Source organism: Cyanistes caeruleus, chromosome 1, assembly GCF_971803275.1.
Source record: "Cyanistes caeruleus chromosome 1, bCyaCae1.hap1.1, whole genome shotgun sequence".
NCBI classification, from domain to species: domain Eukaryota; kingdom Metazoa; phylum Chordata; class Aves; order Passeriformes; family Paridae; genus Cyanistes; species Cyanistes caeruleus.
This window is the reverse complement of record NC_141701.1, coordinates 84480139-84505649: the sequence shown is the minus strand read 5'-3', so window position 1 is coordinate 84505649 and position 25511 is coordinate 84480139. Positions and strand designations below refer to the sequence as shown.

General features: G+C 37.6%; 1 protein-coding gene across 9 annotated transcripts in view; it reads right to left on the bottom strand.

Annotated features, from left to right (window-relative positions):
• The window catches only part of GMDS (GDP-mannose 4,6-dehydratase), a 409807-nt gene that overhangs the window by 251310 nt on the left and 132986 nt on the right, over window positions 1-25511 (bottom strand). For all 9 annotated transcript variants that reach the window (XM_086900041.1, XM_086899999.1, XM_086900006.1 and 6 more), the window contains 2 exons: window positions 3321-3513; window positions 2325-2429 (listed from right to left, as the gene is read on the bottom strand). In XM_086900041.1, the coding sequence (XP_086756167.1) occupies window positions 2325-2429; window positions 3321-3513 (298 nt within the window). The remainder of the gene's footprint in view (window positions 1-2324; window positions 2430-3320; window positions 3514-25511) is intronic.

The following is a 25511-nucleotide window of genomic DNA, read 5'->3' as shown; positions in this document are numbered from 1 at the left end:
ATCCCTGGATACAAGGAATACTAGAGTTTGTCTCCACAGTTTTTTCCCATAAATACATTCTGTGTAAGAAACTTCACAGAAATTTTCAAAAGGATGATTTAAAATTCAGATATGCACTGTCCACCAGGAATGATCAATTCTGCATCTCAGCAAGTGGCACTATTGCTGCAACCTTCAGCTCTTCTCTGATTCCTGGGCATAAGGTTTTGTGTGGATAAGATGCAAATAATATCACCATCGATGGCATATTGTATTTGATGAATTCATTATAACTCTAACCCAACTAAAATAGCGGTATATAGTATTGGAAGAAAATATGTATTGATTTATTTAGGTATTCCCAGTCTTTGAAATCAATATAAAATAAGGCTAAACCATAAAACATTTTAAAACTCCCATGGATATTACCAGCTTTGCACAGGAGTTAGGAATTCCACTTAAATCATCTTTTCCTCCTAAAGTGTCTTTGCAATCTTCAAAAATATTGGGAAAGTGATGAATGGCTATTAAGAAGCAATCTCAAGACTACTGTTATTTCATTTTCTTATCTGTATAGTTTTCCAAGCCTTTTCCCACAAAAACACTATGCAAGTAACACTGGTCTGTGGTTAGAGTTGCTTTCATGGCAACTACTCCTGCTAAAGCAAAAAGAGACAACTGAAACCATTTCTAGGACAAGATTCCTGTTCATGACATAAAGAGCCTAAAACTCCACCCAGCACACACACACAGTGAAAAGTACAGCCTGAGACTTCAAAGTGCAGACTTTGGGGACATTTAGTGTGTTTAAAAGAGGCCTCAGATTGAAAACCCTATTGCAGCAGTGTTAAAGCAGGAACAAACATCAGAGGGATCAAAATAGCAACGAGTAATGAAGTTTTCCTTCTTCAAAATGGCACAAGTCTATAGAAGGGCATCAGGAACACTATATGTGCTTATAAAATTTCCATCTCATCTTGTAGCTCCTTAGAGTTATTAGAAATCATGCCAAGCTAATTTTTTTTTTTTTTTTTGCATATTCCCACACTTCTTGCAATGGTCAGAATGTTTTGATTGCATAGTGATAACTCAGAGCAACTTGAACATTATTTTACAGCACTCTGTGAACACACCTCAGTAAACTCTTTAATACAAAGTAAAGTATTAGGGCTTCTAAATGAAATAATCTAGTGAATATGATTCTCCTTTAATTCTGAACTTGTGCTTCATTTGCTCCAATGAAGTGACGTACCAACTTCTACCACCAATTACTGTAAATGCTGCCTACCCACTGTATGATGAGGTTTCACAGCTGTGACTCCCAAAGACTGAAATTAATATTTAAATCCTATTCATATGGATTCCTTTTTTCTCTTTTTTTTTTTCTTTTTTTTTTCCCCTTTCAAGCAAAGTTGAAATTATGGTCTGTTTTATATAAGTATCATTTAAGTATGATTAAAATTCTTATATTTTGTGCCAGGCTATAATTTATATAATTACATTCCTGTAAAACTTGAATTAATTTTTCATTTAGAAACAGACCACAATAAAAGGCTTCTGCACTGAGAATCCAGTTTTCTGTGTTAATTTAAAGTTTAATTTTAGAGTGTTTTCTACAGTCACAGTACTTAAAGGGCAGAGGAAAACTGTCATTGTAAAAGAGACTTCTAATCAACCATGGAGTCTTACTCAAACTAAATACCAGCATTAATTGTTCATAAAGTACAGCAAGCGGAAAAGGGATGATTAAGTGGAATTTAAGCTGCATTGCTATTAAGGATTAAACTGAAAGGCATTTTAAAGCCATGTGTTAAAAGCTATCTTGTAAAATGGTATAATTCAAATGGGCCATAATTCAAAAGTTTTTCAAAATATACCAGGCTGTACTAATTAGTCTTATGAACTTGGAGCATCTATTATTTCTGCCTCTCAATTTAACATTTATACACAAATTAAAATCTCAAGTATGTCACACCTGAAATTGCATCTGTTATGTAGTTGCCCAAATAAATGTTTAGAAAACCTGCTTTTTTTAATGTGTCATATTAACATTTTTGCCTTTACTTATTATCAAGAGGGACTCAAAATTAGATACACAAACTTCACTTTGGTGTTTGTGAGCTACAAAATGGATCATGATGCTCAAAAGGGAAACCTGCTGTTCTTGAGCTCTGAGGCTCTGAGACTGCCAGGAGGGCTGCATCAAATGCCATGAGTAGGCTGCAAGTCATGACACCTTCCCTACAGAATTCTGGCAAGTTTAAATGAAACCTGTGGATGCATCCTTCCATTTTTCCAATCAGATATAGGCAAAGCTGGAAACAGTTTTACATGGGTTTTCTAACCTCTTCTGGGGCTCTCATGATTGAAGAGGATGCCGTTCACAGCAAAGAGATTGTAGGCTTCTCTGAAGTTCACCACAATCCAGTAGGCATACAGTTTTGCTGCCCCTGTAAAAACAATTTTGAAGCGTTATTGTATAAATGCTTGGCTCATAAAGAGCTCAGACACACACACACAGGTCTCTGTCACATGCAGGGTGAAGTCCACATTTCAACAGCAGAGTGCTTTAGCCTTTGATTAGCTCCCTATATGTGCTAAATTGTATATATTAAGAAAGAAAAAAAATCAGCCCAATAAACAGCAGCTGAATGGGAAAATACTCATATTCTGAGCAGCCTCTGAACTGGCCAGGAAACATCAGGGCACTTTCTTACTTGTTTTCTTATACAAACTCAAGCACAGCATTTTTTCTTTTACAATATTATTGACACCGTCAGAGCGTGTGAAATATGCCACTGTAGTGACCTCTCTTAATTAAAAAAAAACCCAAACCAAAACAAAACCAAAATTACTTTGGAGGAATAAAAGTGAAAATCTGGTGCCTTAACACTCAAATTGATTTGAAACTTTATCACCAAAATCCTTCATGCCCATTGCTTTAATAAGTGTTTCAAATTTCATATGAGTTCACGAAGGAAGAAGTGAGCTCTTGGGAGTCTTTCATTTAGGCAAGAAAAAATATGAAACCTTATCACTTCTGCGGCACCTCACAGCCCTTTGTGAAGGAAGAGTCACCCTACCCCCCTTTCTTCAAGAGCTGTTCACCTCTGAGCTGAATGAACAAGGTCTTGTGAAGTGAGATGCTAATTTCCAACCCCCAGGCAATGGCAGCAAATACTTTTTATATAGTAATTCATAAAGGTATGCCTCTTGACATGTCTAGTCATTTCAGCTCTATCACCATTCTAATCTCACACCCAAATGACTTCAGCCCTGAGACATGAGCAGGGAGAACAGACAGACAGACACTACACACACACACCATCGGTGCTCCTCACCGTAAGGCGATCTTGGGTAAAAAGGGGTGGTCTCTTTTTGCGGGATTTCTTGCACTTTTCCAAAAAGTTCACTGGTGGAGGCTTGGTAAAACTTCACAGAGTTGATAAGGCCACAGGTCTTAATAGCATCTAGGAGCCGTAAAGTGCCAACCCCGTCAACGTCAGCAGTATATTCTGCTAGGTCAAAAGAAATCTTGGGGAGAGAAAGAAAGAAAAACCCATCAATTTTACTAGGGCACCAGAACACGCCAAAATCATGTACAGCCAACCAAAGCAATACATCACTTGCCACAGACCATCTAGACACTTTTGTACAAAGTAGATCCTCAGTTTACAAAAGTACCCTCAAAGGATTTCTAAGAATAAATAAGTAGCTCCATAAATAGCCAAACCAAATGACTGGTGTTCCCTGGGATTATTTTCCCACGTGAAGTAAGGGGTAAGCCTCCCCACGGTGGGAACATTATCAGGCACTCTCTCATCTCCATGGCTGCCAATTTCCACAGCACTCACTTGGGCTTAATCTTTGGCACACTTGAATTTGGTTATAATAGTCCACAATATATTTTAAAAAATTAATAGGACAGAGAGCATGACAGCACCAACATGCATAAACCTTGCCCTTCCCCCCCAAAACTTTAAACAAGGTCCAAGGTTTTGCAATTTAAATAGACATCAAAGTTCAGAGAAGAGTAGAAATACCTGCTATCAAATGAGATTCCCAACACCGCCTGACCAAGGTGTACCAGAGCTGTGGCTTTTGCACAGAGCTTAGAGAGATCATGAAATGTGATGGCAAAGGGTGGAGGTATGCAAAAAACCCCCTGACATCTCCAGCTGACATATTCCTCGAAGTATGACAATAAACTCAAGCCCACTGGTGGGCCAAGATTCCTTTTTCTCTCCTCACTCCAATATTTGCAATTATCTTCACGATGAGCTTGTCTTTGTGGCCTGTGCCACCACCAGTGCTCAAGTCAAAGCTTTCAGAGTGTTTCAAAAATACATTCATTCTTTTCTTTGCAGTTACAGAACAAAAAAAGCCACACCAAACCAAAATAAAAAAAAAACCAACAAAAATCCCCAAAAAACAACCTGGAAAAAGTAAGCTGAAGGTAAGAGGTGTATTGTGACCATCCCAATCTGCAGACAGGAGAAAACATTAATGTTTAAAACATTAATTAACGTGAGCTCAGAAGGGAGCTCACCTTTTTGGTGCCAGTACAGGCTGTTTTTTTGGAGGTTCCAACAAAGTTCCTGGACTCTCAAGCATTTTTTTTCCCACCACTGCCCATCCCAGAAGCATGTTCCTCCTTCCTTCTACATCCTCTCTCCAACCCAGAGATTTTGCTTATGCCAGCTTTTGAAAAAAACTTCCCTGTTTCTACTTCCAATGTTATAAAAAGTAAAGGGGAATGGGCTTTTAGAGCAGCCTCCTTCATGGCCCTGACCCAAATAATTATTCTACCTATGTCCCCTCTGGCTAATTCAGACTGATAGCCCTGTATTCAATCCTCCTGTTAAGCCACTTCCCCTATTAAGTAACCACTGGAGGTTTAAGGCTTATTTACACAGCAGATGGAAAAAAAATAATTTGATTAATTTGAATTTTCACTTATGGTTAATTTAATACAGGTATGAGGTTATCTAAATTGTGTTACTGTGCTCCAAAATAAAAAGGTTCACACACAGTTTTGAGTAGTAGGTAAAGATATGAACAAAACCAAACCTTGCTTTTTCTTTTTTTAAATCAAAAGAGAAAAAAAGCCATAAAAAGAAACCTGATATTTTGTCCTATTAACCTAGTATGACCCAACTGAAACTGAGCACTGATCTACCAAGAAGGGCTGTGCATTTTTTGTTTTAATCCATTTGGCACAAAGATGACAGCCACTTAAAGTCCCTCAACTTCAGTGTCAACGTAACTCTCAGGAAAGCATCTTAATGAGTAGATGTTACAGTCAGTAATGTACTAACGAACATAAATTGCTGTATTAATTGCTCTAGCTCTCCAACAAAAGGCAAAATACGTAATAACTGTAGCAGAATCAGGAATTTACCTTAATTAAGGTACTGTTTCCAAAAATTACCTGCTAAAATCACCACCCTGAAATGCAAATCACTGCTTCCATATTCTACTACAAAGTAAATGGCACATGTAACTGAGGCAGTCTAGGAGATCCCAGATTATAAAACCTCTTAACCAGGGAGAAGCATGAGGCCACAGCACTGGGAAATGTTCTCTCTGGCTGGTGTAGAGACCAGTTTCACAAGAGATGGTTTTCCCTATTGCCTGATGAATGACCTCAGTCTTCACCTTCAGAAAGCGCTCCCTGGGGTGTGAGGTAATTGTGCCCCCACGCTGACTGGGTCTGAGTGTCCCCAAGCAGAAACCACCAGTTCTGTGTCTGTTTTGTAATGCAGACTGCTGTTCACCAGGGTCAGGACTCAGACCACTAAATACATTTCATTTTGGAGTGCAGGTTAGAAAAAAATGTCATTCAGGAAAATTTGAAAAATGGTTTTATCCATTAAAAGATCCCACACCAAAAATTCTGGACTGTTAAGAGACCCTCTGGAAGCTAGCAGCAGTAACATTGCAAATACAGATTAAAAGGAACCCAAATTTTAATTTGATTCTAATTCAAAGTTAAAAATTTGGTTTTATGAAAGACTTATGAAAAAGGTTTTATGAAATACTAGATTAATTAAGTAGTTATAAATAAATCAGGAAAGAGCAGGAAAAGGTGATAACTTATCCCTTACAACGTAATTCCCCTTTCCTAGTGCAAGACTAGCAGAAAGACTGAAGCTAAAAAAAAAAAATAATAAAAAAATTAAAAAAGCAAAAAAAAAGTAGTGGTTTCATTAAGAGGGATGTTCAAGAGAAAAAAAAAAAACATCCATGCATAACACACAAAAAAGGACTGAGTTATAGAAACCAAATACAGAACCAAGTTCAATAGACATTATTCTTACAAATAATCTTCACTGAGCTAAGTGGGACTACCTGAAAGAGTAAAAACTATGGATATTATTGTAATGGCAGTTGCATAAAGGCTAAAACCAAGTCATACTTTATGAAAGATAAAACAATTATCCAGTGGGAAAAAAGAGCTTAGCTAATACTTACAGATGAGAGTTTTCAAACTGCCTAATTTATGACAACTTTCTTAAATACCTGAATTAGGAAGATTGTCTTCCTCTACACCAATTAAGACAGTGGTGAGTCAGAGCAGGAAACATAGCAGAGATGCTCTTGATCATGTTTTAGAGAAACTATTCACACACACTCATTTTTAAGTGAGCCACATAAGACAGATGCTCCATTCTTGCCCCAAACATCCAAAACTATCTCTTACTTACTCTTACAAAACTGCCCAAAGCAAGACCTGTAACTAGAACTTGTTTTGAAGGAAGCATGGAATTCGTGTAAGGACTAGACTAAGGAAAAGAAACTTCTTTACCTGGCAGAAACTTAAAATCAAAGTTTTCTCAAAGTGTATTGAAGCAATGGATCCAATACTTTGGCCTCTTTGGACAGATTTTGTGCCAAGTGAAATCATGACATATCAACAAAACAGAAATTGTCTTTTTGGAACATACAAGTCTAAGTGACCTTGGCACTCACTTCCCATTCTTCCCATTACAATGGGGATACCATGCTTTTGTAGTTGTCATTATTGATCTCTGGAAAGACTATAGAAATATATTTTCAGATATATCTATTTATTCCATTTAGTGGGTAGTGATAAGTGTGTCATTACAAGAGGACAAAGAAAAATAAGAAGACACTTGACAAAAGTTCAAGTTCCAGGTTATCAGGTTCTGAACAGCCTGCGAAATTTCCTCAAAGAATACTAAAAAGCAAACGGACTCCTTATGTACATGGAAATTTTACATACTGAGTATCTTCTTTGCTGGATTCATCTCTAACATAGTACATCTCAAATACATTCTTAGTCAAGAAAAAATTTCCACAGCAAGGCTTACCATAGGATGATAAATTTTTCATGAAAAAAAAAAGCATAGCTTCATTAGTCATGACATTTCTGCAAGCACAGGACGCAATGTGAATACACTACCACATTATCTCTCTTCTTTCATGTGGCTACAATCAGAATGAGTTTTACAAACTGATTTCTACCTTTTTGAACTCTTGCATTCCCCCCTCACATTTATTTCTCTTTATAATTGCCAAATTCAATCTCTACAACAGATACTATTTTAATAGAGCAATGCTTTAAATGTTTCCCAACTGATCATTCAAAACCAAGCTTAGCAAGGTCTTCAACAAGATTTAAAAGCTTACCAGAAATTATCTAAATGAAAACATATGGGTCTTACCCTCCACAAGACCACATTCCTATCACATCTATAAAAACTCTATACAAGACTGTGGACTCCATAATATTTGCTTTTGACCAATGTGTTGTAGTGAGCAATGGTGATACTCTGAAAGCTATCAATTTAGTGCACACATAGTTTTGGCTTTGTGGGACTCTTCATCTCCGCTTTGTCATTCAGAAGAATCCCACAAACAGTGATCATATTAATTATTAGTTTTCAATCAAAAAAAAAGCATATGCTATCAGAACATGCTTCAATGTTCTATGTAAGGAATATCAATAATGATTTGAAATTTAATCTCTTCTTTATAGTCTTCACAGTTTCAGATGATGGGATTTCTGGAAGGCTGGTGTTATTAGAGGGAAGCCTATGTGAAGCCCCAGGAGGAAACAGCATAATGTAAATTTAAATTATTATTCTTTAACTGTAAAAGGAGAGGTGACTAACATAACTATAAAATCAATTTTTCTCTTTTGAAAAAAAACTATGGTAGATTCTTTAGGTTTAGCAAAGAAGATATATGCATCAGGCCATTAAAAAAGGTTTACACCAGAAAAGCAAATCACAAAGCAGAAAAACCACTCAGAAATGTTTCAAGTCTCACAAGTTTCACAGTGGTTACTTTTTTGAATTCTTTAAAATCAATTCTGTTTGCTTTGAATATTCAGTGTGTCTTCCACTGCCAATAAAAACCACTGGGATCACTTACATCATCTCAGTAAACAAGCTGCTCAATCCTAGGAACAGGAATGTAAAGCATAAGAGTCCAGTTGCTAAATCTAATACAGACTGGGCCAAGTAAAGTCCTTACATACTGAAAAAAAATCTTAAGGATTTTAGGAAATATAAAGGATCTGGGGGACATGAGCTGTGTTAAGAGGATGGGAAAGAAAATGACAGGTAAGCTTCTAAGAGAATGTGAGAATTCCTCTTCCTCCCCCAACCTCTTAACTCAATGAATGCTTGTCCTCTCACCCAATAGAAATAGAATAATTACAGACTTTGATATACAGAAAAAGATAGTCCGATTCAATAGTCCTGAACTGCTTATTACTAAGCAATACTCTTGATATCTTAAAGCCCCATTCAATTTCTTAACTAAACAGAAACAGACTAAAAAACAAGTAACTGAAATTCCAGATTAAATGAACGTGCCTTTTGTAGATTTTCTTTCCTATTTATTTCCCTGTTCTCTCATTATCAAGACAGAAAAAAATAAAGTGATCTGCATAAAATAAGAGTATTTGGACAACATGATTACAAGTGGAGAATAAGCAAGGAAAAGATTCTATAAGTGGAAGCAGAAGTCAACACTGTTTTCTAAAATTTATGTTACCCTAAAACATTCACAATATTGCTGCAGCAAGACAGCTTGGGTAACGTGGATTTTCAAGTTATTTGTGATGCAAAGGAATAAGAAGTGCAGTCGATAAAACCAGTGCTTATTCTACTTCTCTACCAGTGTTTACATTTTGGTCCTATGGTGGAGTTTCACTGTGGCTCTCTCCCACTGTGTGACGCAGGCTGTGTGACTGGAGAGACTTCTTGGTAAAAAGTTTGGCTTTGGCATCAGTGAGCCAGCATTTCACCTTCACCTTTAACTGTGGAGGCATAAACCACAGCACAAAAATAACCTTTTTGCTGTTTGAGGATTTGAAATGATCCTTGATGATCTTCAAGTTCTAGAAAAACTTCCTTTGTTCAGCTGAAGTACTCAATGATCAGGATCAAGTGACTCCCTAACATATTCCACAGTGTATGTTCATACAGTAATTTCTCATGGCTTGTCTTGGGTAAGTCCTCCTTACAACTCTCCTCCAGATTAATTTCAAGTTCTTGATACAAACCTACTGAAATAATCTTTAAAGAGAAATAACTTGGCTTTATTAATTTTTCCCTCTTAGGAGAAAAAACTGCTACTTGCTTTTTTGTTGGGTGGAAAAGAGAAAAAATAAAATCAACCCAAACCAGAGAATAAGCATGGAGAAATACTCCAAAAGTAGGTAAAGTTTCATATTTATCTGGCCCCCTATAAGTAGAGGTTGATAGCTGGATTTATTATTCAGTTTCTTTAGCAAGCAATTCCTCCCTGGCAAACTGCAGGTGCAGCTGTAAATTGAACTCTCAAGGTCATCATGTTCACCTTTGCCTCCAAAGCAGCCTGCTGGTTTATATGTGACCAGCTAAGAGCTGTAGAAGAACTACCAGCTCCCTATTCTTTTCAAAATGTTGATGCCACAATCCTTCAACTGGAATACCCATTCTCCATTTTAATAAAACAGTCTCCTACATCTTGTACAGTTGTCTTGACCATTGGATTCAAAGGCGTGTTTGGACCAGATCTCCAATAGAAGTAATTTGCAAATTGTTTATTCTTCTGCACATTACCAATCTACTGTAGTGAATCAAAAGAATTTAACAGACTGGATTAAAAGGGAGTTGCCCAGAGACAGGTCAAGAAGCAATGGACACAAATTAGAACATGTGAAATTACAGTTAGATATTAGGAAAAAAAGAGTTCACAACACGGGTGGTCTCATACTGAAACAAGCTGTGCAGAGAGACTTTGGCATCTTCATCCATAGCATCCCCACCCCTGGAGATACTCAAAACTTAGTTAGACATCACCCTGAGTCACCTGCTGTAAGCTGGTTCTGCTTTGTGAAAAGAGCCAGTCTAGATGACATTCAGTCATTACAAACTCCATCATTGCACAGTTTACAAAGAGAGGGAGATGGGATTACAGAAGCGTGTGTTTCAACCTTCAAACATGTAGCAGCATCCAAGGAGCAGAAAGTGGATGTACAGTGTGCAAGAATGAGGCCTGGTCTTGTAAAAATCAGTGATTTCTACTAGAAAAGTAGAGAATTATTCACAGCAGCTTTCTGGAGACATGCAGTTCAGCTTGCTATTCATCAAATCTCCTCCACAGAAGAGCTTCAGATAGAGGAATGCTCAGATCTGATAGTAAAAAAATACCAAAGCGGAGGAGGAAAAGGAGGAGGGATATCACAGTACATGAGATTCAGTATGGCCATAAACCTTTGTCACAAAAATGTAACCTCCCCATTAGTTTTGCTTATCTTCTCATCCATTTGTTATTAATTTGATGGAACTGGGGAGTTGTCAGGGTTATGTGATGCAAGGGATTTATCTTGCAGAACAATCTCTGACCCACTGTTCTAAGTCTTCAGTTTCAAATTACAGAGATTAGAAAAGAAGCTTTAAAAAAAGCAGCATTGACTCTTTATTCATTGTCAGCATGATTTTGTTCAGGGATAGCTTCAACAATATACATATGTACCCAAACTTTTAAGCACATGCCATATGCAGAGAAGTCAGGATGGGTTTCGATGTTTCAAGTATTGTAGCTTCAATAGCTAATGACACTGTAATACCCTAAAAGCTTTCTTACATACTGAAGCCCAGCTGTGCCAGAAGCTTTAAATGCTATTTAATAGAAAGACAAAAAGGGGCAACTTGCAGAGTCACTAGAGAACATTCAAAGGGAGATGTAAAAAGATAGCCAATTCATTTTGCTTTATGTGTACCAGGGGAATAGAGAGCTATGAATAACATCCATGCAGGGTATGCAGTCACTTCCAAAGAACTAGCACCATTCTTACTCACTTTTACATATAAAGGCATTAATTTGAAATATGCATTGAAACATTTAAAATTCTAACATGACAACTATAATATATATATATATATATTTACTTCTGAAGCTTTTAAGAAAACTTTCATCCTTGCTTCCCTGATGATTCCAAAACACATTGAAAGATGCTTTTCACAGTAGTGATAAAAACATCATCACAAAAAAAAAAAAAAAAAAAAAAAGAAAAAACCCCACAAACCCTAAAAAGAGCAACCAGATCTTCACCACCTATCTGCTTTATGATTTGGCAGACTTTCAATGGGTGGCTAGATAGACATTGAATAAAGCAATAAGCTAGTTTGGCAAAGCTCTGTTAACAACAGACTCTCCTCAGTTCGCCTTCCTGGCCAGCAAGACTGCAAAATACAGCTTAACAGAGTGAACTCTCTCAAATATTGACAGAACTTCTGTATTGCCTAGGAGCTAAAATTAACCCAAAACTTTGCAAATGATGACCTTGCCTGACTCTCTTGTATCTCCTACTAATGCATAAGGCAAAACGGCCCTAGGTTTATGGGGCCTGTCAGAAGCTCTGCCTTTTCAACCAGAGAAAAGTTGTGTTTTCAGCATTTATTATCACTGAGGATTACTTTCCAGACTGCAATTCTTTATTCCAAATGGCACTGTTAAAGAAAGCTTAAAAGCAGTTAAAAATTCAGCTTTTCAGATACCTCTTAAGTGTCAAAAATACTTCTCCCTTCATGACAAAATAAAATAATATTTCATAAATGAAGTTGACATATTTTATTATGGATTAGGGTCTTTTTTCCTTAAAGGCATTTAATATGGAAAAAATGTACTGAAGTGATGCAGATCCTTTGTAGAATCACTTAAACTGATTTTGAAAAACTTGAGAAAACTTGCTATAAATTCATAAACTTTCTTTTAAAGAAAAAATATTTTTTGTTCATTTTCCCCAACATCCACCCATTATCTACATTATCAATTATTTGCCCCATCATTATTTCATTATTCATAAAAAAAATTCATTATTTTGGGATGGCTTTCTGTGCTATATCCAACTAGTAACTGATGCAGCACAGCTCACGATAAAAAGATGGGAAAAAACCACTGACTGTTGTTAAAGTCTTTTAATTCATTCTGACCAAGCTGTGTACACTTTGAATGAAGCATCTATAGAGTTATGACATATACTTTATTACAAAAAAAACACTTTCTATAACGATTAACAAAGGCTTTTACCTTTTACTCTATGGAAATATCTGTGATTTTTAATTTAGTAAAATTAAAGGGACCTTCTCCTCCTCTGAACAACAAGAATTGCTACCTGCTTCCTAACAGTTAACTAAGGGTTGAAGGAGCTTCCCTGCTTCACAGGGATGCACCAACAAAAAAAAAATTAATCACATCAGTCTGCATGTATTACTCATTAATGAGACCATAAACCAAATCAGATAGATTGCCCATGAATGTGAGCCCTGACAGGTGCCAAGACACAGCCAAGTCACTGCAAGAAAACAAGTTACCATTTCACTGTGGAGCTGAGGTAATGCTGTCTGGAAGCACTCTTAAACCATGCAAGATAAAGCAACTTAGCTCTCTTTTATTGTCAGCTACTCAAAAATCATCATCCTCACAGCCTAAGGGCAGAGAGGCACCTCAGCTCTCACACATGGCAGCTTGGGGTGCTTCATTTGAGGAGGAGCTTTCAGAACAGGACCTCAGAGAAACGAGAACATGAGTTTTTGAGGAAATGAATAAGCAGGTGCATACACACACACACACATTCACATACATACACGGAAAAAAGTGATGACTTCTTGTCTTGGGCACAACAGGGAAACAGTGGAATCACACATTTAAAGAATGTGTAGATGTGGTGTCTGGGGACACATTTTATCAGTGAAGACGGCAGTGTTAGCACTTTGACACAATCTTAGATGTCTTTTCCAGCCTTAACAATGCTGTGATTCCATCTAGGGAACAAACTCTGCCTCAAAGTACCCAGGGAGAGGAGTCCAACACCTGCATCTGTGTGGCAAAAGAGGCCTAAGTACTCCATCTCAGAAGGCAAATGAGGTCTGCCCTGTTTGTGCATGCAGTTTATTCGTAAAATAGTAAAAGTACCACAGAAACACATTTTCTAAATAAACATTATCACTTTGTCCTATTTCTTGTCCACTCACTTTCCTCAACAAGTCCATATTCTCCAATTATTTGCCATCACTTCCAATGTTTCTTAGTGTTACATCTCTACAGACCTAGTTCTACTCTCTGGTTTGCCATAAATCAGTTAAAAACAACCCAATTTTTCTTTAGCTAGAATTCTTTCAGCATACCTCAGACTTCTATGCAATTAATACCCAAGCCTTTTCTTTTTCAATTTTACTGCATATGCACTAAGAATTAAATAGGGATGGCTAATTGCATGGTGCAAATTTGGATGGATAGGTATGCACTGACAAAAGTCATGCTCCCACAGCTGCCACCTTCCCTGTTCCTGCTCTAGCACTTCATCAGGAATGACTGGGAAAATGAATAAACATGCAACAGCATGCCAAGAAATAAGTAAGCAGGGTTTGCTTTTTTTCAGTTTTCTTTTTTGAACAGGGCAAATAATTGCCTTTTCTTCCAATGCATAAGGTCATCTTCTGCAAAATTTCACTCTGAAATCTAACTCAAAGAAAGGACAACAATTCCAAGACCCAGCAGCATTCTTTTCCTTTTACTTGTTCTTGGGAACAGCTACTTAAAGATACTTAAAAACATTCTCTAACTAAATAAAAGAGTCTGAGGTTTACACTAGCCCTGAAACAAAACCACTGAATCCTTCAAATTTATTAAAATTGCAACCAACAAACCAAAAAAACCCACCCACACCCCTTGAAATGCTAAAGTGGGTGAACCATAGCAGAGGAGCACTAATGCCCTTACCTGTAGTGCATGTACAGGCACTACATATGATTAATTTAAAAATATTAATAGCATCCACAAATACAATAGCTGATGATAGCTTTGTTGTGAATGATGCAATAAACCTGTAGAAACTGCTTTCAGTAAACTCAGTGTAGTAATTACATACCTCAAAGTGCACTGTGATAGTTCCTCATCCTGTCTAGGAAGGTACTGTAGTGGAATACCCTATTATTCCCACATTTAGTGCTCAGGTTTTAATGTGGTTACAGTACTTTTGAAACCACGAGCCTTATATCTTCTCCAGTTGCATCTTTCCAGGGAGAACACGGCTGTTTTCTGTGTGACAGTGAGCACTCTGAACTCCAAGGTGATCCCCCACATAAAATGTTCTACTTAATCAACTCATCTGTCTTAAAAGGATGTGGGTGGCTGGCTAGGAAGAAACCTGTGGGATGAAATCTAAAAAAAACATGTCTCAACAGGTATGTGGAGGGAAGGGGGAAAAGGCCAAGGGGCAGAGAGCTTAAAGGGATGAGACCCTCTGGTTAAACTTTATTGAACAAGCAGGATGATATTCTCAGAGAATAAATCAGTCTGTTATTTTTTTCTGCTAGTGTTCCCTTTGCCCTATTTTATTCTTCCATTTATTACGGACCACTAAAGCCTCTTCACTACAACTCTTAGAAAACAATGTATAGGCATAAATTTTAAAAGACATCTTTGGCACTCATGAGCCATGGTGGTCGTAAATCAAAGCAGAACATTGCAACTGATTTGTATCCTGTAACCCACAACCCTAGCCTCAGCCCTGGTTTTCACCTACCTCTCATATTCTGACAAAGAGAAAAGGACTAGGAATAACAGCTGTTCTTCGCTTGAAAATTAAGGTAAACCATTCATGAAAAAGGAATGTGGTAGTCAACTAATCACAAAACCTCAACAAGTTTGTGAGTTTTCCCTCTCACCCCTAAGAAAACACACATTACTTCTTTATTGCCCCTGACTATGCCCTAAAACAGCACTGCAGCTTTCGTCTCTAGCAGTGCAAGAAGTGACAAAAGACCATACTGACCTCTGCAATACAGTGCTTCTCTTCATCTGTATTGTAGGGTGGCGCTTGAGGTGTCAGAAAAGGCCCTCTCAGAGCAGCTTTGAGTAAGACTTGACTAATGTATAAAAAGCTCTGTCAGCTTTCAAAGTGAACTTGGCAGCCTCATGATGAGGCATGTTAGAAAGCCTGTGGAAGACAAGACCAAGTTGCCAAAATGTACTGAACAAGTCATTGGACATGATCAGTGGAAACATCAAATTTGACAAATAAGGTGAAGACTGTAAAATTGTGAACAATTGCATTTTAGTTTGAAAAGAATGGATAGCTCAGGCAGATGCCACATCTCTATTGTATGCAAATATTTTATTTCAATTAGCACTTTTCAATCACGCTTTTTCTTTTCTGAATGACTCATGGATATCTCAGTCAAGAAATGGCAAGATTACAAGCACATGCCAACAGGGTGCATTTATCTCAAGAAGAGATAAATGTAGAAGGAGTCATGTAAATCTATCTCAGGATTTTTTTCAATCTGTCTTCCCTTCCAAACACGTTTTCTCTACATGCCTGCAAGCCTCTATAAAAACGCATACTCAGTTTCCATGTCCTTCCAAGCAGGCCAGTATTCACAAGTATTCAATTGAAACAAACAAAAAAAAATAATAGTGTTTCCAGAGCTTGTCCATCAGGCAAGAAAAAAAAAAAAATCAAGTCCAGTCTCTAAGTTTTATCACATACTGTTAAGCCAAAGAAGAAGTCATGATACTAACTTGCCCACAAAATGCACATACAAAAGGGGGAAATCTTTAGAGCTTCTAGAGGCCACTTGAGAGAGCCCTTTTGCACAGGTCATTATAGGCAGTGATAATCCATGAGGGAAACATGCTGAATAGTTGTGAAGTATGGCTGGATGAAAAAATACGGCAAGTTAAGATCCCTGATTGCATGCAACCCTGACATCAGCTAAGAACGCAACATCTCGTGGCTGCAGTAGGAGTTTTAGATAATTTCCAGTGGGCTGACCCCAAGCTGCTCTGGGGCTTTGAGCATCCCTACCTGGGACACAAAAAGTTCTGTCATGGAACCACACAACATTGGGAGAAACAAACTGGCGCTGCCTTTTGCCAGAGAAACAGAGGAAATTTCTAAAGTGTCATATGGGAGTCTGGAAACATTAGTTAATTTTTGAGCCTCTATCACTAGTATACCAAAGAAGCTGGAATGGGAAGGCTGAAAAATGTAAATAGTGAATGGTGATGAAAAATTCTATAATTGGAAAAAATTAAAAAGCTTTAACATGAAAGCAAAACCTCAACAAGAGTTTCACTTTCCACTCCTATAGATTTTAACACCTCTCATGCTGCAGGAGTACTCTCTCCACACAAAAATTTAAGCTGATATTAACTGCAGTTGCATCTGAAAGTATGTATTTTTCATACAAGTTAGGTTCTAGGCAGTAATCCCTTTCTCAGAAACTGAAAGATTTAAATGAAGTCATCGTTGCTAAGTGCACTAGTCAGCCATAGATCATGTTCTCAGAAGTACAAAGAGTACTCAAGGGTGAAAGTTTTTTATGATAATGTATGATTTCTGCATTAAATACAGAACTGCCATTATATAATTTTAGCATCTTGCCAACTTCTTTTTTTTTTTTTTTTGAGCAGGAGTAGGAAGGAGAAATAAGGAGGTTGAATGGAACTGGGACAGTTTGTACCCTGGTGAATATTAGGGAAATGATAAATGATCCCTCGGCACACAGACTGATTTGTGCAATAAAAAGTAAAGTACCGTGGGGTGGAGCCTTCGTGTGAAAATATCATCCTTGGACAGCTAAAAGGTATGAAATGCACCCAAGTGTCTCAAATCCCTCAGGGTTGCAATTAACTCATGATAACCACACCCTCAAGAACTGTCTCCTTTGCTCCTCTATTGGGTTCGAGGGAAAAGAAAGGGAAAGAGTTCTGAGTGTAAAAAATGATAGTTTACATTAGTGAACCCTTTAAATCAAACTGCTAAGATTTCTTAATTTTTGATTTTTGCTAGTTAACAGCATGAGTAAAGAGATACCACATCCCATGTCAGTATGAAAAAAGAAAAAACAGGTAAAGAAAAGCCCATAAGGCAAATACACATAAAAAAATTCCACATAGATGCATAAACCAAACTTGTTAGTAGCTTGCAGTTAATACAGTAATGGGATTAATAAACACAACAAACAAAATGTGATTAAACCTCATTCTGCAAAGACTATTCCTCAGAAAATTCAAATAAATTGTGTTATCCCTAAACCAGAAACATGGCTTGACAATCCCACCTGCATGCACCTACAAATTTCTTTTTCTATTTCTAGTGTTAGAAGACATCATTAGAGAGCACTGAAGTCCTATACTTTATCTTGTAAAAGTCAGAACTCTTTCTAAAAAAATTAAAGGGATAAAGCTAGGAAGTGTTTTATTGAGAAAAAGATGTGAGAATCAAACTATCTTAGACTTCTTAGCTATATCTGCCATACAGACAGTTCTCAGATTCAGGTAAACAGACTTGGCCAGTATATATCCAGCTCAAACTAACTGGTTTCTACTTACATCTTTGTATGGAAATGTGGAGGCATTTGTTTTATGCTACAAGCTTGCCAAATTTATGAACAGCTACTATGCTTATAAAGTGTAGCAATGTGTCAGCCTAGTAATATATTTACAGGGCATTATTATCCTGCAGAAAGAGGAAATAAAGAACGAATTTTCTTCCTGAGGTGAGAGAACGCACAGATATTTGATTCCCTTTACTGAACAAATACAATTGGCTCTCTGCGCAACAAGAGCAAATACTGTGCAGTGTATCATCACAGGAACTTACCACAGACAGGTATGAGATAGAATTAGATACCATGCCAAAATCACAACAATCTGATCCTAGGAGTCTATCCCCAACACTGCCCCAAGACTTTAGTTCCCATTGACATTTAACAACCACCACCACCACTTTTTAATTTATAGCTTCCCACAAAATTCCATTCAATTCCATCCAATTAATGTCTTTGTATGAAAGTGAGTATCTGGAAAATTAGTATGCTCATAAAATTGTATGTAAAGACACTTCAGCACGCAGTAGAGCAAATAATATGCTGCATCTCAGAAGTCTGTTTCAAATATTTATTGTTTTCTTCTTCCCTAGAAGTCATAAAACTGAAGTTGTTTAAGGAGCAGATGTGATGCAACAGTTGCTCTGAAATGTACATCCTTAACAGTGTAAGTTTTAGATCAAATTAATTCTTTGTCTCTAAAATCTGCAAATGCATCCTCAAAACCTCCCTCAGCTGAAAATTATTCCACCTGCATTGGGAATTCTCACCTAACCTTAAAAATATATAAAATTTTACAGTTCAAGGGAGCAAAGAAGGGGATAACAAAAAGTTTTTAGCTATCACATTATTTTTCTCACATTTCCCTTTGCTATTCATCAAACCCTTGAATGAAGTCTTTCACTGTAGCTGAACTATGACTTCATGATATTTCTTCTATTGTTACAAGAGGGAATGACTGCCTTGACAAGGAGGGGCTGAGCTTTTAAAATTAAATAGGCATTTCTAACACAATGAGTCTACAGTTCATCCATCATCCATTCACAGCCCTGTCTTAACGAGGAAAAAATGTGATGTGCTCTATGGTAAAGATGAACTAAAAATTTCACAGCTGGCAAGCCTGAGGTACTGTTTTCTCAGTAAAGACTAAGGCCACATACAGAGAAACTGATTGACTGCTCACCAGGTTGGTTTTTTTTTCCCCCTTCTCATTTTACTGCCTTGGTCTTGTACTTTATAGAAACCTGTTAAATTCAGGAATTCAATTTTTATTATTTGATTTTGTCTTTTTCTTCAAAATTGTATCAAAATACCCACGGAATCACAGAACAAGCTGAGTTGGGACCCACAAGGATCAACGAGTCCAGCTCCCAGCCCTGCAAATCCTCAAGAGTCACACCAATTCAGACACTTAAAGTGAGGGTTTGGAACTAACTTACCATATTCCAGTTTAGTTTGAAAAAAGCATTAATCTGAGTTTATTACAAAATTCCAGTTATGATGCATGAAAATGTCTTTCATCTCCCTTTCTTTGCTGAGGTAACATTTCTGGTCTTGGAACAAAAGGCTGGCAATACTATCTTTGGTAAACAGCTCCAAATCTGTTAGCATGTTGTTCATGAATATGCTTCTCTTTAAAAGTCTGTATCCATATGCTATATGCTACGGAGCAACAGCTCAACAAGCTCAAATTTCTCTAAAATTTCTTACCTGTCTTATTATTTATGTGTCTTTATATGCAGGCTTTTACTGAAAAACAAATAAATGATGCAAATATAAATAACCTCAGATTAACCAGAGCTAATTTTGAACCTCAAGTGGATACACAGGTTGAGCAAAGTTGAGAAGTACCCCATGGACACAGGGTTTCATCCTGAGGGACCTGATGGTTGGGTCAGGGTCCAAGATCACGAGAATTCACCTTTCTAGGGAGAACCAAAAATCTGGCATACACTGTCATATCATCACATATGACCATAAAAGCTTAAGCACATACAATTGGTGGTTTTTAACTTTTTAATTTTTAAGCTGCTGCTTGTAATCTGCCCTCCCAAACCCACAACCCTCCCTCAAGGTAGAGAAATTAGTAAATTAGATCACGTTTTGGCAGAACTTGACACTCAAAAAGCTCATTTGGCCCACAACCAGCACTATGTATTGACAGGATACTTCCAGCTATGTTGCAGAAACTCAGTGGTGAGAGTAAGAATCCTATACATAAGTGGGCTATGAAAAATGCATACAGCTACATGAGCAGGAGTACCTTCTGGCATGTTACCTCACCATATCAATTCACACACTGAAAAAAAAAATTAATTAATTGCAAAGCAATTAAGGAGCTCCTCCACACTAGGCTAATGAGAGCCATCAGATGCCTTGAATTTCAGCTTGCACCCCAGAGAGCCTGGAAACAGGACTATAGCAAGGATTTTATTAATAGGTATGAAATGGGCAAACTCCACATGACTTTACCCTTCCATGCCTCAAAAAACAGTCTTTCCTATTGCTTCATACAAGTCCTGAGAATTAAGAAAATATAATGCTGTAATGTTTCACACCAGTCTGTCTTGGCAGCCTATAGCGCTCTGGCTGTAGAAGTGTCTGCTTTCAAGCCCTAAGCCCTCACAGCAATTATCCTGCTCTCAGACTAAACCTACAGAGCATATTTCAAAAGAAGTTACATCTAAACAGAGGGAATTCAACAGTGATCAATGTTCCATAGGCCTCGGTGGCAATAAACTATTTACTGCCTTAACCTTTCAAGTTTGCACGAGCGGAGCGCCCGAGAGCCCTGTGATGAATTAGCTGAAGTGTTTGGTTGTGAGCGGAGCAGCCGCTGCTTCAAATCATCTGTCCAGCAGCACCGCCCGCCTCGCAGTCCTGCAAACAGCCCCCCACCACAGCCAGTGTCTCTCTCCTCATCCCTTCAGGGCCTCCTCTGCCCAGATGTACTTCCTGCCAACTTTTACTCTGTCCACCACCTCTAGTGGGGTAATTTTGGAAAATAAAGCACATCAAAAAGCTGGGCATGATCCTAATCATCCTTCTATTACCCACTTGATTATTGCCTTACAGAACACAGAGAGGATATTGAAGCGCACTCAGCACACTTGAGGCTGCAGTAGCTGATTTAGGTCTGCTTCCCCCTCTTGCAAGATTGCCAAAATAAATTGAAAGGGAAAAAAACCCCATAATGCCTATTTCATTAGTGTCGTTGTCACCAAGGCTTTCCCACCACTTGCTGAAATACAGTAAGAGAAAGTAATCCATTACAGATGGCTGAAGACACCTAAGCCTTGGCAAAGTACTTTTGGAAAGGCTGTCTTTACAGAAGTTAAGAGTTAGTTTTTATAAATTTCAAATGGAATTACTTTGCCTGTAACTTAAATGCAAGGCTAGCTCTTTAGTCGTAGTTGTCTTGGTAAGTCTGAGATTTTAGGATAGGCTTTTGAAACAAGTGAGACCTCTGTAGGCCTTCTGTTTTTACACTTTCAGAAGAATTTGGTTTCTTACACCATTACCTGGAAAAAAAACCAGGTGATCACGACCTTTTCCTTCCAGGTGAAACATTTTAAGATATGCTTTTCTCTTTATGTAGAGATATATGGATGTGAAATGTGTAGGCTAAGATGCTAGATATACATATAGTTAATTCAGGTTTTCTAAATGACCTAAGGAAATATGAAATCAGTTTTGTGTTTTGATTTTCCATATAGAAGACGGAGATAAAATTTTAGCTTTTAATTTCTAAAAAAAACAAGATTGCTTGCTTGTTCGTTTTGTTGGGTTTTCTTTTGCTAAACACTACTTCAGTGTTTATAACTCAAATGCTTTAGTGTGAACTGTGCTAGTGTAAGAATCTGGAAGCTAAACCAGAAACACCAGTAACAGCCTAATTTCATACAGAGTAAAACATAAAAAAAAACGTATCTGGTATTATTTAAGCCTGTGGATGAAAAACTGAAAGAAACATCAGCTATTCTGACTGAAACATGTATAAATCCAAGGAAAATATGACTACTGAAACATGTTTCTGTTGCTGTATTTACTATCTTCATAAGCAACAATTATACCCATGCAGTTAGTATTATCTAGAATTCCCTTTTTTTTAGTATAACCAAGTCACATATAACACAGGCCATATGAATTGGCACGACTCAGTGATTCTTATGTCAAGCTGTATAAATAGCTAGTAGTTATTTACATCTCTTAGGCAAGCATCCAATCTTGATTTAAGGACTGCAAGAAATGGAGAGTCCTTCGGTTCCTTTGGTAAGCCGATCAAATGCTAATTGTCCTCACTTAAAAAAATTTGCACCTCTTCTCTAGTTTGAATTTGTTTAACTTGAGTTTTCAGCACTGGATCTCCGAATAATTGCCTGTGAGGTTAAGCACCCAGTAATACCAAACATCTTACTCCCTGTGTGAGCAGGGTCAAATAGCTGCTTCACATTTGCTTTAATGAGGTAACTCTAGTGGCCTCCTAATGTCATTTATCAGTAAGACTGTTTTCCAGGTCTAGAAACACTTTTGTCTTTATTCTGAGGTGTTTCCTATTCTCAGCATATTCTGGAAAGCAGAAGACCTGAGGTGTTCTTAGATTATATAAGCAATAGTGGCTCCCTATTTCCACTCAGTAGCGTCCTGTCAGGGTTAACAGCTTCACTGCTTTTCTGGCACGACACTGCCCTGTGTACAGTCCAGCACTCACTGCAACCTCTGAATTCTTCTGCAGCTCCTACTGCCCAGCAAACAAAGCTGTTCCCCTCTTCTGATGTGACTAAACTGCTTTCAGAGACAGAAATGACCAGTCCTGCAGAGGAGGGAGGTTGGCTACTGCATCTGCTGGACCCCAACTAGGTCCTCACAGAGACATCTCAGGCACGTATTCCCAAAACATATTCCTAGACTAAAAACTCCATCTTATCCAGTGCACTTACCTTTCTCAACCCAAGTCACAAGAGGTATTAAACTAGTTTGATTGAACCTTAGAAAAAGCAATTTATTCTATCTGCAAGCTGAAAACAATTCAAAAGTTTATAGCAAGTTACCAAGGGAAAAAAATACCATATTTGCGAGTGAACAATCTATTTGGAAGACTGATAACTTGCTTGCAAAGAGATAAAAACAGGGTATCTTACATCTCAGAGTATGTGAGAATGAAGAAATGGGAAGTGTCTCAGTATTAGAAGTCCACCTTATTTCTAATAAGTAGTTTCTTGATGACACCAGAAAATTTTCAGACAGATGGCTAACGATTCCTCAGCCCTCATCTTAAAGAAAAAAAGAGTTATAAGGCTTTCCAGTTGTGGGTATGGGGAGTGGGAAGGTCTGGTTAATGCAACTAAAAGTGTTGTTTCCCTAGGAATCTGGGTAACTTGAAGTAATGTATTCTTCTGTTTTATTTAATCAACTGATATGTTGGGAAACTTCATTGTTCCTTTAGATTTGTGACCTGAGCAGATCTTTTTGAAAGGTGGTTCCTACGCTATAACTCTGCATTAAAGACAGGCGTACAGTGGTACCTAGAAAATCTCAGAAAATGGACCTTGAGCTCAGGACCTCAGGATGTACCAGACAGCAGAAGAGACTTACACAGCTGCAGATGACAAGTCCAGTCTCCAGGTGTCATGGGCCCCCCCTCATGGCATGGATCTTGAGCAGAAGTCAAAGGTGCATCACTGTAGCCACCTGAGCTTTCCTTCCTGCAGTGCCACACATAAGCTGTGAAAGATAACTAAGTCCTTGCTGTCTTAAAAGTGGCAAATTTGACAGAAATAAGGCCCCAGCAAAGATAGCTGCATCAGACTAACCTCTCTTTCTGGCTCTGCTGGCATCAAATAATCATCCATTCACAAGAAGAAGCACTTTCAAACCTCGATAGCTGATTTACCAGATTAAGCTGCAATGATGAAGACTGTTTACTTCGTCAGCATCTTTATTGAATTAGTGACTTCACTTGGATTGATCCAAAATGAAAGCAGGGGGAAAAAAAATCTAGATGAAGCAGACAAGATGACCCTCCCTCCCAGGCTTTTGTCACAAAGTTGTGCTCCTGTACTTATCTCCTGAGTCACATCACAATAGTCCTCCATCCAGGGTCAAAATGAAAAAGTAGATTAATAGCCCTGAAGCTCCTGAACTTCATTCAGTTTGTCACAATGCCTTATAAGACCAAAACATTCATTAAATCTACACAAAATCCTCTTTAAGCAAGTCAAGTTTTACTACGGTTCACGTCAAGTCTTCTGTATCTATTACAATTTCATTTGCAGAGAGGAACACGCTGGAAGTAGCTTTTCTTTTTCCACACTGCAAGGCTGTCATTAGATAATTCAAAAGCAAATGAAAGGTCTTCCCAAGCACAGGACATCTCTCTCTCGTAATGATGACTTCCTCCTTTCATTTGCTTTAGTTTCATTGCTTCCATGTCTCTGACAACGTGATAGGATTTCCTTTTTGCTTAACTTCATTATAACAGTTCAGTGATTTACCACTCCCCACAAAAGACAAAAAGAAAAAAAGAAGTGTTTGAAAGCATCATGAGATAAACTTATTTTCTGAGTTAATGAGAGGAAAGAGCTCTCCTAAACAGAGACAGCCATCTCGGATTGTTAGGAACAGGAAAATAAGTCATAAGAAATGCTCCTTTGGCTCATTTTGAGGCCAAGCATTGTAGGAGTGAAATACTAAAAAACCAGTTTTCTCCTTGATGGCTTTTTTTCCCTGGCATGAAGGGATCTGGAGAACACAAATGAAGTAAACTTTGAAATGCCTGTAGTGTGGCCAAAAAGCATTAAAGCAATTGCTTTTTATATACATATATACACACTCAGGGCCTTAGTTCTAATTTACAGAAAGCAACAGCACACCACCTTTGGGATACATGGTAGAATAAATTGTAGGGAGAATGTACAGAGACAGACACACATGTACTTGCATTTACATGTGAGCACACCAGCTCACAAACACAAACACATCCAATTTGTCATATTCTGACACTTTCATAAGTCAAATATGAAATGAAGTGAATCTGCTAAAATAATTTTAAACATTTTTTTCAATAATATTGTCTATCAATTTTTTGCCATCTTTTCCCAGGTTAAATAGGAAAACAAGTGTGTTACCAGTAATTTTTTCAAACCATAATATGCATTGAAAAATACAGAATACCTACTGAATCATTAAAACTACATCATCTAATGGAAAACTTTAATAAACTAATTCACAGTGTTTCTAACTACTAGAGCATTTTCTTCTGGAAGCAATCTCTTTCCACAAATAAAAAAAAGGGAGGGGGGGGAAAAATCAGAAAATAAGTTTCCACAAATTGCAGCAATATCCAATATCTGCTTTGGGCTTTGAATATAGATGTATCTAAGAATACACAATGACTGTGTTCCAAAATAGCAGCAGACAAGTTCCATTAGCTCAGAGAAAATAGGAGCATCTCTGCATAAATGCAAACACCTTTTTTTGGCACCACAAGACAGCAAAAACACATTATGTGATGAGTAGGTGTTTAATTGCTCCAGTGCTTTGACTAGATCCCTATAAATACAACTTGTATTGTCATATACAGTGTGAAAAATAATTTATAAAGTTTCCTAAGCTATATTAGGAAAGCACATTACTCATTAATAGGCAAGATAGGCTACACATATCAAAGGGAAA